The sequence below is a fragment of the Lissotriton helveticus genome, chromosome 5_1, assembly GCF_964261635.1.
Source record: "Lissotriton helveticus chromosome 5_1, aLisHel1.1, whole genome shotgun sequence".
In the NCBI taxonomy this organism is placed as follows: domain Eukaryota; kingdom Metazoa; phylum Chordata; class Amphibia; order Caudata; family Salamandridae; genus Lissotriton; species Lissotriton helveticus.
The window spans coordinates 1,361,908,895-1,361,925,588 of NC_136065.1; the positions used below are offsets into that span (position 1 = coordinate 1,361,908,895).

A 16,694-nucleotide genomic window follows, 5' to 3' on the forward strand; every position below is an offset into this window, starting at 1 on the left:
TTTTTCTCAGGTTCTGAATCAGTATTGTTGGATTTACTGATTCTTTGCAAGAATGAAAACCGTGACAGAGGTGGAGGCGATGGTTTCCTTTGGTAGACTGCGAGACTGGAAGTTCAGGGAAAGGCACATACTGATACTAATATTTTATCAGGTCCTTTCGGTCAGAACTTAAATTTGTGTTAAATGGACAGTGGAGCTACTATTGGACTATGGACACTAGCTGGAACATGTTCACTGGTACTATTCGACACCAGGGGAGGGCACTATGGTTGCCTATGGTGCAGTTGCCCTTTTTTGTGTTAACTTTGTGAGGATGGCACAGAATGGGCTACCATATCGATGATAATCCCAAAAACAGTTGGCGTATGTATGCCTGGCTAAGATGAGCTTACTCCCAGGGTCAGTGTGGTGCCAGATAACTGGCTAGCTGGAAAATCGAACTAGTGATGTAGATGAGAACAACAATTAGAATTATTGTAACTAGAGCCTTCTGCTTCCATCAATTGCCTTCTGAGTGCTGCTTCAGTTTTATGGTACTTTTGAAAAATACGATTTCAAATTAAACAGTGTGAAATCATTGTTAATGTGTAGATAACATTTTTGATGTGCCTTTGGCTTAGCCACACTGGCTAGCATAATAAAAACTTTGGAAGGTTAATAGCTGTCTTCTCACACCTCTGCAGCACCAGTCAGTATTTTCCCACACCAGCCAAATAAACACTGCCAGTCAAGTTAAAAACACGTTCTTGGCACAGTTTATTGTCTTGACCCAAAAACAAAAAGCTGTTAGCAAGTCAACGAACAACAGTCTACCCTATATATAACATTTCTGTTCACAGCCCAGTAAAAACAGGTGGGGAGATCCGGTCGGGAGAGGTTCCAGAGTAGATTTTTTTTTTTTTTTAATGATGAGAGAAAAAAATCAGCAGCAGTCCTTCCTAGTATCACTGAGAAGGCTGTAATTAACTTTTAAATTCTATTTTTGTAGGCGGGAGAGAGGATCGGAACAACCAGCCCTACTTACCAAGACCCTCCACACACGCACACGCACACACACAATCAACAAAAAGGATTAAGGCTGCGAGTATGTGATGCTCTCTGACTGATATAGGAACATGCACGTACATCTTAGAGTGGAGTCTTCATCTTACACGCGAGGCAGAATGCCAACAGTGTGCATACAGTTTTATGCCACAGTAGCCTGCTTGCAAATGACCTTCCACTACATGACAATTTACAATGGAAATTCTCAACATGAATTCATGCATGCACCTTTAACCACTTCCAGTAGAACCAAGATTGTGGAGAGTACATTCTAGAAGTTTCATACAGTGAATCAAGCAACATGGTACCACAATAGATTCGAACAGCACAGTACCGAAAGGAAAGCGAGGAGAGGCTTGTGAGCAGCACCATACCAAGAGTACCTCGAGTATTTTGATACTGAATGCCTTAAGCTCAGTTACACTGCAAGAGACTTAATCCGTGCAGTAGAAAGGAATGTGGAAATTCTGGAGTAGCTGCAGCCTTTTCACAATATTACTCCAATTTTCCACAGGCAATCTCATGTTTCCAGTATTTTTTATGTTTTGAGCCGACAGAACATTCTAGTACTTTTCCAGACAAAAGGGACATGTGCTTGGCTCCAAATTATAAATCAGTTATGTTAGTCACATACTTAAAGGAAGGGTAAATGTAACCTGTGTGTGCCAAGGAGAAGTTGTAACAAGCATTTTAAACTGGGAATAAAGGTGTGGGGGAAGGTAAAGCAAATTAACACATTCTGGCAACGTAGTACCCATAAATATTAAACAGGCCATGAAACATAACTAAGATGAGGTACTGCTGAACAGTTAGTTTTTGTGAGATTTGTTTTGCAAAACATCACTAGGAGTGAAGCCCATAACTAGAGTAGACTACGATGCAGGGCTAAACAGAGACTAGGAACTACTTAAATAGGAGGATTACATGAGGGCAGAACAATTTTCACTGAGGTAAAAAGTATTGAAACAACCATCATCTCTGATTTTAGACAGGAAAATGACTTCCACTGTTACAAGGTGTTTAGTGGCAGCATCACAACTCTTGGGTGTGGGGAGGTCAGGATGTTGTTTGCTTCAACATTCAGTGGCACAGAGAGGATTAGGGTAAGGTGAGCCATGCAACCTTCACTTAGCCTAAATGATTCTTTAAAATTATGAAAATACCTAGACTGCTCACCGAACAAACAGAAGCTCCAGACACAGCCAAAACTAGCATCAAATAGAATTTCAATAGTCATCTGTAGCTAAGGTTAGTAGTCCAGTTTGGTTCAAGCCGTCAAAAAAAGAAGCCTGACTTCACGTTGGGATCCTTTGCCTGAATCAAAGATGTCTTACCATTGGCTCTTAGGCCATCAAAGGATTTAATCTGTCGGAAGTAACCAAGCATTTATATTATAAGACAACGGAATAACTATTTTGGAGGTGGTGGTTCAAAACTTATTTTATGTCATAGGTTGTCAGTATGGAGTGCCTGGCTGGCTGTTTAAGTCACAGTAATCCAGACAGTATATGTGTCCTCTGTGACCTTGGTTTAACATGCTTCAGAGTATTAATAATTTTTAAAAAACAAAGGGTGCCTTATGATCGTGTGAAGGAAAATAAACTCCTAGTGACTGTTTTTTTTTGCACACTACTCTAGCCACAATAACGCTGGCATCTGAATGATGCAAGATGATATGGCCGTTCTCATGAAAATTATGAGCAGCATCTTTAGCATGTATGAAGAAAGGGGGTGTGGGAGGCAATAACTTCACTGTAAAAAAACTGGTTTCCTTTTACCCAACTCTTGTATACCGCTCTCCTCCTTTCAAAATGAAGATACCGGTCCATCCACCAACCATAACACACGCACAAACATACACAGGACCAAAGTACTGTTGGCAAAGAGACACCATGAATTTCACATTAAAAAAAGCACCTCCGGCAATTACGCCAGAAGCAGTGCTGCATGTACACCGTGATACAAACACCAAAGAACTGCATCCGGGAGCAGGCTTGGACCGGTGTGCAAGTGCATAGGTCTGCAGTAGGAAGTGGTGCCTTCAGAATAATATACAATGTTAGAATTCTAACCCTGCCTTCAGGAGGTTAGTTGCCCCTTGGGAGATGCCTCTTGGGAGATGCACCATGGCCCTGCAATGGAGCTCTAAATCCTAAAAGATCAAACGAATGACGCGCAGCACCAAGAAATGAAGGAACAGCAGACTTCCCTGCTGGCCACAGAAAAGGCCGGCAACATGTTAACACTCGCTGTAGAGGGTAGTTCAATTGTGCCAGCACCTGCTAAGAGCCAAAAAAATAGCAAAGCATTTAAAGGGGAAGGACTCACCACAAAAAAAAAATTAAAAAGAAAGGCATTTACATAGTTTTAATGTTTTCTACAGTACCCTGTGCCAGGACTAGAAGAGTGCTTCAATATCTCGCGTCTCAGATCCCGCCCTGATGCATAGAAGGTAGGGGTTACTATAGTTTCATGTTTGTATAGCTCATATGGAGCACCACTATACAAAGTTCAAGACTGTGCATGAAATATCTGCCAAAATTATCACCCAAAATCGAAACAGGGAAGAGGGTGGGCTGGAGTGGGAGAACTACGGCCAGTTTGTGTGTGTTGTAGATATCTGTTACTGCATGAATTGGATTCATTAGCATTATAGGTAGAGGAATGAGGCAGGGATATGTGGCCAGCAGGTCATCAAACGGGAGTAAGGTCAATGGTGGGGCGGCTCTGGACTTAACATGCCTGAAAGAGACAGTGTTAGACAGAAGGAGAATGCTAAGTTCCAAGTTTGATAGGAAGGACTCTAGCAGGTGGCAACAATGTGAAGATGGAAAAAGAGAAAACTGATTTTATCATCACATACAGGTGGTGCGGGTGTCAAACTGGCATTGGGGCGCTGAAAAGAAGCTGCATTCCATAGGAGTTGGTAATATCGTCTCAAGAAGGGAGGGGGGGAAGGTACAATAGAGGTAATACTTTTCTATTTTTCTAGCACACAGGACTGGGATAGTGTGGTAGAGGGGCATTTCATGCACAAATAATTATTTTACAAAATCATCCTCGGGAGAGCGCAGAAATGGGAATGGGAAGCCACGAGGCCCCTGGAAGGGAGACATTCCATTCCGCACTAAACTGCAACATTCTCAACAAACACTGCTTTTGGCGGGACTCCTGCCTGTGTCTTGCCCAACACAGGGGCAGGGTAAAAGGGGACAAGGAGAAAGAAGGGTATAGGAAAGGCAGGCTTTTCAGTCTTATCCAAAATGGTTTTCAGATTCCTGAAGACTCTCCGTCATCTGATATCGGACAGCGAGCTCTGACTGGAAGCGGTGTATGCGGAGCCCAATGAAGGCGTGCCGTTGTTTGCCAGCCGACCTTGCCGGAGAGTTTCAAAGTAAGAGGCTTGAACAGGTTTATGGCACTGCAGGACTTGTCTGGCATCCTCCACCTTGAACCATTCCCTCTTCCTTCCTGTGTGGGAAGAGGGAGGAGAGAGATCATCCACTGCATTAAAAGAAACAAAAAGCACACGTTTTAGGAACCATTCTAATGCACTCTACTTTTTATTTCTGGTATTGCTGTGTGGTGAGTCGCCATAACGAGAACGGGACAAGCCGGCCTAGCTACAAATGCACAACAAAGCACTTTTTACTTCTAAATCATGTTCCACAAAAATGCAGGGTTGAACAGGAATACCCTTGGCCGGTATTATAGCTACAGGTTAACAGATTAACGTTGGTATGTATACTCAATTCGACGACTGATAAGCAGTGCAATCTTTTGTCAGCAGATATCTCTGGGGAACAAAGGGCTCAAACAAAACTAGTGAAGTTGTATACACAAGCCGATGTTAACTTTGAAGTATTTTGGGCAAGTATTTATCAGACAAAGTCCTGTAAATCTTCATGTATTCTTAACATGGGAACCAAATATACTGGAAGGGTACTAAGATGCAAGTTGCATGTACTTGCAACGTGAAGCAGGTTCGTTTATGAGATCTAAGTACATTGCTCGACAGAACCCAATTTTCAACCTCATGCTCAACCGGCTGGCTCCCTAGATGCCACATCTGCAGGAGGCTCTTTCAAAGCAGATAGCATGGCCGTTCAAAAGCTAGTCTTTTTATTGTGGAACATTACAAAAAGGGCAGTAGGCCCCAAACTATTTATTATGAAAAGCATTTACTTACGGCAGTAGGCCTTTTACGGCAGAATATTATTACACTATGTTATAGACTGCAGACTGTTCATTTTCTGTATGGAACTTAGCAAATTCGGTGCTAGGCAAGGGTGTTGTGTTGGTTACTCTCTCTATCCAACTCGGATGGATAGAAGATTTACACCATGACAATCCCCACTAGTTTTTTTTTTACTGTTTTGCCAACTGTAATTTTCTGCATATTTTTATGACTGCATATGCACCTAATATAGCTGCTTAGGGGGACGCCTTTGTAGAATACATTAGGCATGAGTGGGTTATGGGGAAAAGCCAATGAAAAACGTTGGAGGTCTATTTAGAAAAAGGTATGTGAAATGCCAGAGGTCTAATCGGTTTGTTATGAAAAATTATGAAACGGGGAGTATGGTTGACATATATATTGTGGAAAGCATATGATAAAGGCAGCAGGCCTGGTATTACATTGTGGGCTAGACTATGCACAATATCAACCCAAGATGCCAATGATTCTATGTTGAATTTTTAAATTATCGATCATTGCAAGCATTTAACTGCCACATTCTCATTTAGGCTACACCCTTTATTCTTACTTCTACTTTTTTTCAAATGTATCTTGCATATGCATGTTGAGTGTGTTTAATTGTACATTAGTGAATGCAAGATTGAGGCAATGGGGTGGATGGACAGATGCATGAGTGCATAGATGAGTAAAGGGCGCATGTATGATGAGTTATTGACTGCCTAAACTCGACAGTGACTGAAGAGGCACTTTCAGTTACAAGTCAGACCTACAGTTATTGCCAATGCTTGTTATTGTTATATTTGGCTCCCTCTTAGTTATAAGGGTTGGAAGCTAATTACCAAGCGAGAGATCGTAGTAATTCAAGAAAAAGTAGGCCAACCAGACTTCATGCTGCAGAAAACATTTTGGATAGAGGAAACCTGTGGTTCTAAACTGAAATCAAGAGGGCAGTGCTCAAACACTAAAAAACTTATAATAGTCCCCATAGACCACAAACGGCACGTTGGTGCCTAGCCAATACCCATTGTGCTGCAGGAGTGCTTGGCATATATAGCACCGTGGACTTGTGCTGCTCTGTCACCAATGCTACTGTGTAACTAGAAGCTCACAAAAACAGAGGGAAAAGGCTGCATGTAGACATGGTAGGCCACCAGGTGTTGTCATTAACATATTCATCCCATTGCACTTCAGCTCAAACGCACTGATGAGAGAGAACAAAACATGAGCATTGGTCCCCAGACTGTAGAAAGTGACAAGTAGCCACCTTCAAACTACTGTCCTGGCCATATTACCTCTTCATTTTAGTTTATGGCCAGGCTGCAATTGCTTCCAATCTAGTCTTGATGGAATATACAATGCCTTTTCTTTTGTATTATTCTATATGCCTCATCTGCTGGACGTGCTCGGGGTCGGAATCAGGAACTAAAAGCAACACTGGCAAAAATGCTGAACCCAAACAAGCTTCCTTCGTCTTCTCGCAATCAGTCTCTTTCCATCCATCTATTCTTTTTTGCCCCTCTGATCCCTTTCTCTCTACTTTCTCCCTCCCTCTTTTTAAGTCTAGCGCATGCGCTGCTCTATGGGAGGCTTCTTGTGAGCACTCCAACTTCCCCTAAACTTCTCCGTGTGAGTTTGGTAAATCACACACATTCTATTGGCCTTTGCATGTGGCATTCAATAATGAAAGCACGCAAATGGCCAAAGGCGGGTGCATGTCCCACCTTTTCTGCAAAGGTTCCCTCCCACGGCGTTTGGTTATTGGGAGTGAGCAGCGGCGCACAATGTGCCAGCTGCATTCTTTCCTTATCGTGGCTCATGTTACTAATTAATCACAGAGCGGTCGCTTTCACTTTCGCTGCTGCGCTTGTTTAAACTTTCTTTTCCTCCCTCTTTGATGCTTAGAGCTCCCGCCAGTTCAAAAGGCCCTCACCTCCCACCACTGTGCCGAAAATCCACCCCCTCCCTAGCCCCACTGGAGGCTTGCATTCCTCAAAAGAGACCAGCCCGCTTAGGGCAGCCCAAAACTAGCAGCACAAGTGGGCACTCAGAGGGCAGCAGCATGCTACAGGAAAATACAGGGAGTGGAGCGGGGTTGCTCCTGAGCTGCTTGGGGTACAGCCACTGGTTTCTAAAACAACAAGCATTGTCAAAATCTATGTCTGTTGGTCTGGCTGTAGCAAACTAGTGATTTTTTATCCTACTAGTATATGCCACAAAAATAGTGGAAATAAGAGCACATGCCGCCTCCTAAATGTGGCAGCCATATGCTTTCAATTAATTAATATTATTTAATCAAATATCATGTACAATACTCTGGGTGCTTCCTAACAGACTAGTGTACCTGGATCAGACAAAAATATTTTCTAGTTTTAATTACATCTAAGGAAAATGTTATATATCCTGGTGCAAAGAAATGGCACTGTCAGCTTTGAATTACTCTAACCTGAAGATTCTACTTCCACGGCCGCAGCTGAATGTCTTTCCAAGGCTAAATTGACTTTCCAAACTTTGCGATCTGATTACAATAATGTCCAGTGTTCCTAATAGCTGTAATACTTTTTTCGGCAAGTAAACAGTCCTTTATGTTGAGAGAAAAAAGATTACAAAAAAGGGTAAAACACTGCAGTTGACTACAGTTTCATCCTGGGACTAGTTAGTGGCGTCTCACAGTACTTTTTTTTTTTTTATTTCACCATATGATCCTGCGTTGGTTTTTAAAAACACAATACTGCCAGAGTGTAAAAAAAAAAAAAAAAATAGGAAAAAAACAGAAAGCCATTAGAAGCCACTTATAACCAGTCAACTAAACGTCCACCTAGACATTAACAACCAGTTCCGCCTAGAAAGTCCTGCAAGCCCTATCATTATGAGAAATCATTTCCTAGGAAACAGATCTGTGCTTATTCTAGACACATACCTCCAGCCTTGAAACCAGAGGGATCACTAATGAAGAATGGCCACCGTGCCCTGGGGCTGGCCGCTGATTGGCCCCATCCCATTCTCTATTCAACTATCACACGCTACTACACTTGGCCAACCCAAGAGGGCTATCTCCTGGTTCCGTGATGTTAAAAATATTGATGTCGGTCCCCTCTGTGAATCAGCTTTGTTATCACTTCCAAGGCTAGACCCGAACCTAGATGTTGACGATCTCACCTCCCATTGCCTCACAGTTCTTGCAGATGAAATGAAACGTCGCTCCACTCAAAAGCAAAAGGTTAAGGCCCACCCCCTCAGCACCTTGGTTCAACAAATCCCTCTATGAAGAAAGGAAGCAGCTAAGATTCCTGGAGAAACAATGGAGGCAAGTGCCCTCCACCGATAACTTGTCCACGCTTCGCTCCGCAAGATCCAAGTACCACAAACACATCTTCCCTGGGAAAGCGGCGCACTTCAAAACCCTCCTTGACTCAGCCAAAAATAGACCCAAAAAACTATTCGATCTCATCAAGAGTCCTGACCGCTCTCTCCCTTCCTCCAAGTTGGAGGATTCTGCAAAGAGAGCAGCGGATTTCGTTATATTCTTCGACGAAAAAGTGAAATCACTTGTGGATCAGGTCGCTCATCCTACCCCTCCAGAGGAGTGCAAGTCCTTAGCCATTTGGCAAAACTTTGACCCCATTTCTGAAGATGCCCTTCTCAAGTGCATCCGCGAAACAAAGCCCTCCAACCATCATCTGGACCCCATCCCCAGTGCCATTGACTTTTATACCCTTTCCCTCTCTTACTGGACCACTCTGGTCAACCTCTCCCTCTATCAAGGCTCCCTTCCTGTCTCCTTCAAAACTGGGCAGGTCACCCCGCTTCTTAAAAAACCAACTGCTGATGCGTCTGACCTCAACAACTTCCGCCCCATCACTAACTTACCCTTTCTTGCGAAGATTACAGAAAGATGTGTAGCGAAACAACTCTCTAGTCATATCAAGGACAATGATCTTCTTGACAATTTCCAGTCTGGCTTCATTCAAAACTGCAGCACTGAAACAGCCCTACTGCAAGTGGTTGATGACGCTCTGAGGATCCTCGACTCGAGGGGGGGGGGGGGGGGTCCTGTCTTCTAATTCTCCTTGACCTTTCGGCAGCCTTTGACACTGTCAATCACAACACCCTCCTCAACATTCTTAAACAGAGAATGGGCATGGAGGGCACTGTGCTTAAATGGTTTGCCTACTTCCTCTCTGATAGATCACAAATGATCAAAATAGCGAACAGTCTTTCATCTCCTGTGGCGGTAGGTCAAGGTGTTGCTCAAGGCTCTATACTTGCACCCACTTTGTTCAACCTCTATTTAGAACCACTAGGAAATCTCCTAAGTAAATCCGGGATCCACTATCATCTCTATGCTGACGACACTCAAATCTACCTCAAGGTTGCCTCCACTGACGATCTTCTCTATCCTAAGCTCTACTCTCGACTCCATTCATAACTGGATGTTTACTCATCAACTGATTCTGAACCCCTCCAAAACCGAATTCCTCCTCTTCTCCTCTTCAATCTCTCCTCCAATCATGGTGCAATCATGGATGGATCAGTTGAATCTACTGAACACTAAACCCATCATTGCCAACAGCGCAAAATCCCTGGGTGTCATTCTCGACAAAAAACTCAATCTAACCCCCCACAACAATTCCATTGCAAAGTCTGCTCGATACCATCTGGGCCTTCTTTGGGGAATCCGTCGCTTCTTCCCGGAGCAGGACCTTAGGTGCAATCGCTGGTCCTCTCCAGATTGGACTACTGCAATTCGCTTCTTACTGGCCTCCCCGAATCCCACCTGTCCCCCCTTTAATCTGTTTTACATTCAGTATCATTTATGGGGCCAAAAGAAGCGACCACATCACACCAATGTTATCCACCCTCCGCTGGCTTCCAATCGAGGCTAGAGCCATCTACAAGACTGCTTGTATCACACACAAAGCCTTGCACTCCTCCTCTACTCGCTACCTGCCGAATAAACAAACTCTCTGGAGGCTCTAGACCATCACGTAATGCGGAAAATCTTCTGCTTGAACCTCCCACTTTCAAGAAGGAAAGAACGATGGCACAATCCTTTTCAGGCAACGCGGTGAAAATATGGCACTCCCTTCCGCCACAGCTCCAGACCACCACCTCCTCCCAGGCCTTCAAAACTAACCTCAAAGTTCTCCTCCTTCAAAGACACTTCCAAATTTAATCCATGCCCTCTCTATTATCTGAAGGAAGCCCTTCCATTATAGAAAAATCTACTTTACATGACTATGGAAGTGTCTTCCCAGTGTGTTCTTGTGGTTTGAGAGTCTGCCATTTATTGCAGTATTATCTTTCTTCCTGTGTTTGGTACTCGTGTGTAACATGCACCCGTCACTTTCTCTTGTAACACACTGTTTTCTGCCTCTTACATTTGTTTATTTTCTATACCTACACAAGTGCCACCATGGCCTACGTAACGTTTGTTCTTGTGCTTGAGTGCCCTCCATATATTGCAGTATTATACCTCTATGTTTACTTTGTACGCTTTTGTCACCTGCACACGTCACTTTTGCCTCCTGTAATGCACCGTTTGCTACCTCTTGTATTTTGTTGGTTCACGATTGTCACTTTTGTAATGCACCGTTTGCTACCTCTTGTATTTTGTTGGCTCACAATTGTCTTTTTTGCTTCATTTAATGTAACGTTTGCTTTTGTATTTTGCTCACTTGTAATGTTCTCATGTATCAGTTCTGTTCCTATTGTGAAGCGCTCCGACACCTTCGGGTAAAGTCCGCGCTATATAAAAATGCACAAATAAATAAATAAATAAAAATCGCTCGCCAGCAGAACCTCTGCTGAGTGCAGCGCGCGCCCCAGGACGCCTTCCGTCAGCCCTGGTATAGAAATCTGTCTGACAAAGTAAGCAGAGTGGCAATTTGCAGTTTAGTTGCCGGATTCGCGCTCTGCAGTCCGCTGGGTTACTAATTACAATATATCTGCAGCTCTGGAGCGGCCTGCCTGTGGTTTATGATGCACACCCCTGCTCTCGTAGGTTTTTGAGTGCAACCACCCTGTCTTGGGAATGGTATGTGGCCTAACAGCTAGACCGGTCGACCTCGAAGCTGAAGATTCTGGGCAAGGACGCCCAACATCCTGTGATCCTGGGCAAATGACTTAATTTCTCTGTGCCTAACAAAATGAATTTGTTAGTCTGTAACGCAACTGATGCTCGTGTAAAGCGCTCCGATACCTTCTGGTCGAGTTCACGATACATAAACACCCTCACCCCCCAAACAAATTATACATTTGAGGAGGTATTTGCATCCGTGGACTGTCCAGGTGAAAGAAGGCAAACTCTGCTAACAGGTTTAGCACTGCCTGCTTGACCGAAACACATTGACACACCTAGATTCAGCTAAAGTACGCAAAGGACATGGTTTATGGGAGTACATATATGTGGCAAACTACCAAAACGTGAAATCACTCTCATACACTGAACTACTGAGGCATACAATTAGACCACCAATGTGTAATTCGACGTGGGAGTTAGTTTACTCCCACGACCAGGCAGTGGGTGTTCCAGGGTGAGGATACCATGGACTGTGACCATGGTCAGAGGTTTACTCCAGGCAAAGGAAGGCGCACATCGCTATCCTGGTTGGAAACAATAACAGAACACCTCTCACAAATGGCAGTGGTTTAGAGTAAGAAGTTTTGCCATACATTAATGGAGAGAAAAGTTACATAGGCAAATGCACTCTTGATAAGCATTTATAGAGTCATTAAATGTACATCATACAAACATAGGCTTTTGTAAATGCTTACAGTGGTGAGAACTACGTGAAAAAGGTGATTGCCATAGCTTTCCTAAAGTACTTCTGCTATTTTGAAAGAATTATAGAAAATCATAAATTTACTCCAGATGCAGGAGTGCATTTAAAGGAGTATTTTTCAGGATCTCAATACTTCGAGTAGGATAAGGGCCCGCTTTTGCGCATGTTAATATATATTTTTTTTTTATGAGTGCTGTGCTTTTCACAAGCGCTACTGCCTACTTGTTAACAGTAGTCCATTTATAAGGTCCCAAAGGCGAGACCTATTGGTTATGCCAATGCTTGTTTTGTCTTGAAGCCACCCAGAGTTTACTACAATTAGCCACGGGAGCAGGGGAAAGTGACCAAGATACCACTAGCAGCCCTGAGGTTTCAAAACTAGCCTCCAGGGGATCCAGCTCAACGCGGGAAATGCAGAGTGGAATAAAAGGCCTGTCCAGCCCGGTCTTTGGCCGCCCCACATCAGAAGTGGCCTCTGAATGCATAAGGGCCATACAAACCAGCATAACATGTTCTGCTGACACACTCATCAATGATCTACTTTGCTCTTTTACCGCACCATCCCCCTTTTTCATCTTCTGATCTGGATGAGTGCCTTGAACTAGTCCAAGGATGGCATAAGCCCTACACAAGAAAACTGTAACTAGCACAAAGGAAGTCTTACGCCCCCCTTATTCAGTCAAAGATGGTTATTCGGATAAAGGAGTCAACTGATTCTTATAGACTATTACCTTTAAAGCAATGCTAGTATCAATACATTATTAATACCACAAATACATCCTCACAGGAAAAACCCAAAGGGTCAGGTTGCCACCCTTCACATCAGAGATCAAGAAAATGATATGCAGAGTCCCACAGGGATCGTCCCTCACACCATCCCCTTTTAACATATACATGAAACCACTTACCAACATCATCCGATCACAAGATAACACATGTCATCTGCTACGCCAGTGACACCCAACTCATCCTCGCATTGACCGACAAAACAACCACCGTCAGAACCAACTTCACCAACTGCAGGAGCATGGTAGCAGACTGCAAACCAACTGCCTGCAGCCCAACTCTGACAAGACGGAAGTTCTGGTCTTTGGCAACAAGACCTCCCCATGGGACTTCACCTAGTGGCTGTTGGAGCTAGTACTAACACCCACAGACTACGCAAGGAAACTAAGGATCACCCTAATCGACAGGCTCAACACGACCCCTCCTACTTCCACATCCTACGCATGCTGCAAAAAATCTTCAAATGTTTGCCTCAAAACACCAGACGGACTGTTACACCAGCAGGCTGGACTACGGTGACACACACTATGCCGGAATCTCAAAACAAGTACTACACAGTCTCCAGCCCATCCAGAACACTGCTGCAAGACTCATACTCAACCTCTAACACCACATTTGACTCACACTGCACCTCAGGAAGCTTCACTGGCTCCCCATTCACAAGTGCAGCCAATTCAAACTTCTCACGCACAGATGCATAGCCCTATACAACACAGAATACCTCAACAGCCTCATACACTTTTACCAACCCACCAACCCACCAGACACCTATGCTCTGCCTCACTCGCAAACATTTCCTGCATCGACAAAAGCGAAACGGGAGGTCGCTCATTCTCCTACACCACACTCAAAACATGGAACAACCTCCCTCAACACATGAAAGCCTCCTTACTTCTTGAGTTTCACAAGTAGATGAATACCTGGCTCTTCGTATACGCACCTTAGGGAGCACAAACCTGAACACCTGCCCAAGTGCCTGGATACCCTTTCGAGTGATTAGTGCGCTATACAAATCAATATAACACACAAGATGATGAACGGAATGTTGCACAATGGCAAAACATTCACCCCCACTTCTGAACTGGGGTGGCGGAGTGAGCTAAAGAATGGTGATGGATTAAACCCAGATCAGTTGACTGGGGGTGAGTTTGATTTGCTGACTGACTGATATATTTCTAAAGCGCACTACTGCCGAGGCGTCCTGGCGCTGAGAGAGGTAGCTGAACCAGGTGCTAACCAGTGAATCATTGAGTGAAAAGCCATGTTTTGATTTCCTTCCTGAAAATCCTCCGGTTAGAAATCAGTCTAATGTGTAGCGGCATTGATTTCCACAGTTTTGAAGCCAAGTGGGAGAAAGCCTTGCCTCCCCAACGTAGTCTTTGTATCTTGGAGATATTGACCAGACCCTGATAGGCAGACCTCAGGGGTCGGGTTGGCAGGTACCGGGAGAATAGGGATTTAAGATCGTATGCCCCTTCTCCAGACAATGCCTTGTGAACCAAGCATAATGCTTTGAAGTCGACCCGCCGTCGTACTGGCAACCAATGTAGTTGCCTGATTGCGTGAGAAGTAGGATGGTGTTTAGGCAATTTGAGAAGTACTCTTGTTGCTGCATTTTAAACTGATTGCAGCTTGGCCTGTTGAGCAGTACCAGCTCCCAAATATAGGGCATTGCCATAATCAATTCTAGAAAAGATAGTGTCAATTATTACTGTTTTCCTAAGGGGAAGAGGAATAAACGGTAATATCTTTAATCCTTTTAACATAAAAAAAACATGCAGAGGCCACTTGATTTATCTGTGGCCTCCAAGACATGTCTTTATCAAACATTATGCCAGGGTTCCTGACTTTAGCCACTGGAATCAGACAGGCCCCTGCAGATCTCGGCCACCAGAGCGGATTCCAAATGGATGCTTTATGGCCGAACTCAAGGACTTCAGTTTTTTCAGAATTCAGCTTTAGAAAGTTATGATTCATCCAAGACATAACCTCAGATATACAAAGGGAAACATCAGCTGCCTTGGCTTCCACTGTATGAGAAACTGACACTATCAGCTGAGTGTCATCAGCATATGACACTAGCTTAAGGCCTAGTTGTTTAATTAGTTTTGCCAAAGGGGCAATATAGATGCTGAGCAGTGTGGGTGACAATGCGGAACCCTGAGGAACTCCTCCAGGAAGTATACATTTTTCCGATTGATAACCATCCCAGAAGATAACTTGTTCTCTATTTGACAGAAAGGAGGTGAGGAGGTCCAACGCTATGGCCTTGACACCCGTGTCCCAAAGCCTTTGAATCAGTACCTCATGGTTTACGGTGTCAAAGGCTGCTGTTAGGTCCAACAGGACCAAAGTAACTCTGCCACCCTCGTCCATGCCCTTCCGCATCTCCTCTGCTACCATGATCAATGCCGTTTCCGTAGAGTGTTTCCCACGGAAGCCATGTTGAGTATTTGAGAACGCTATTGATCTCAAGATAAGATGAGAGCTCCAAGTTCATGGCTTTCTCCAATAGTTTGGCTGGCAGAGGTAGGCTGGAAATAGGGTGTTTTTTTCCTCAGTGGGATCTAGCTTCATTTTTTTTTTTTAACAGCGGACGGATACATGCCTTTTCCAAGCAAGCGGGAAAACTCCAGAGGTAAGGGCAAGGTTCATAACAGGAGTTAATAAAGAACTAATCTCTATTGGAGCCATGTGCAGAACATATGGCGAACACGGATCCATAGGTGATCCTGACTTGGTTTTTAGCAACAGATCTGCCACGGTGTCCTCATCAAGAAGGGAGAATTGAGACAGGCCCACCTGAGTGTTGCTAATATCAGGTTGCGTAGCTTGGTTGCTTTCTGGACTCTTTACTACGTTTAACAGATCGTTGTATACTGATTATACCTTATTTTGAAAAAAGGAAGCTAGTTTATCCATAAACAGTTGATCTGGACTAAAATTTACATCCCGTGGTCATTTCAACAGAGACTGTTAGAAACAGTTCCTTTCCAGAATGCACAGCATCTTGTATCTTCCTTGAGTAGTAGACAGTGTTAGTTTGAATGATTAGGTTTTTATATTCCTCGAGTGCTGCACAGTATTTCTTCTTATGACCTACATCATAATGTGCTCTCCAGGCTCGCTCTTTTTGTCTACTATGATTTTTGCTGTTTTTAATTCTGTTGAGTACCAAGGTGACAATGCCCTTTTTTGCCGAGATTTTAATAGTCTCTCCGGTGCTATCTTATTTGCAGTTCTATTAGGACTATCTTGCCGCCTGGTTTGCATCTATCCAACCCGTTGATGTGTCATAAAGAGCCCCTATCAGCTCAGACTTTGTAACTGCCTTCCAAACACGATAGTTCCTGAGCGGAGATCTAAGTCTCCTCCTGTGAGACATAGTAATGAGTGTAATAGAAAAGTGCACTGCGCAATGGTCAGACCAAGGAATGGGCGTTATTTTACTTAGTTCAATGCTAGGACGATTGGTGCCGATGCCATCCAAGTTATGACCTGCCATATGGGTAGGGTCCTTGACAATTTGCTCCAGCTCATGGCTAGCAAATATGTCTAAAAGGTTGGCAGTCTCCAGATTGTTTTTATCCTCCACGCTCCCTCCATCATCCCCTTTTGTATCGCTTTGTTCGCCCTAAGTTGGCAGGGTATGCTCAGACGTGAGTCCCTTGCTCTCCTGGCTGATGAGGGTTATGAACCCGAAACCAGTCCCAGGATGCTCGTTTCCGGTCCAGGGAAGACATGGCTTGGCAGTTCAGGCTGGACTGTTCCCATGAGGCACAGGGTCAGACTGATTTGCATAATGCCATGTCTGAACTGGGGTGGCGGAGTGAGCTAAAGAATGGTGATGGATTAAACCCAGATCAGTTGACTGGGGGGTGAGT

The 16,694-nt window shown here is 44.0% G+C and overlaps 1 protein-coding gene across 2 annotated transcripts in view; it reads right to left on the minus strand.

Moving 5' to 3' along the window:
- Positions 1–732: 732 nt before the first annotated feature.
- NUDT3 (nudix hydrolase 3) overlaps positions 733–16,694 on the minus strand; it is a 351,126-nt gene continuing 335,164 nt past the window's right edge. The window contains exon 5 of one of the 2 annotated variants that reach the window (XM_078644257.1): positions 733–4,548. In XM_078644257.1, coding sequence (XP_078500383.1) covers positions 4,337–4,548 — 212 coding nt within the window. In that variant the 3' untranslated portion in view covers positions 733–4,336. The remainder of the gene's footprint in view (positions 4,549–16,694) is intronic. The other variant, XM_078644258.1, reaches the window with a different exon arrangement.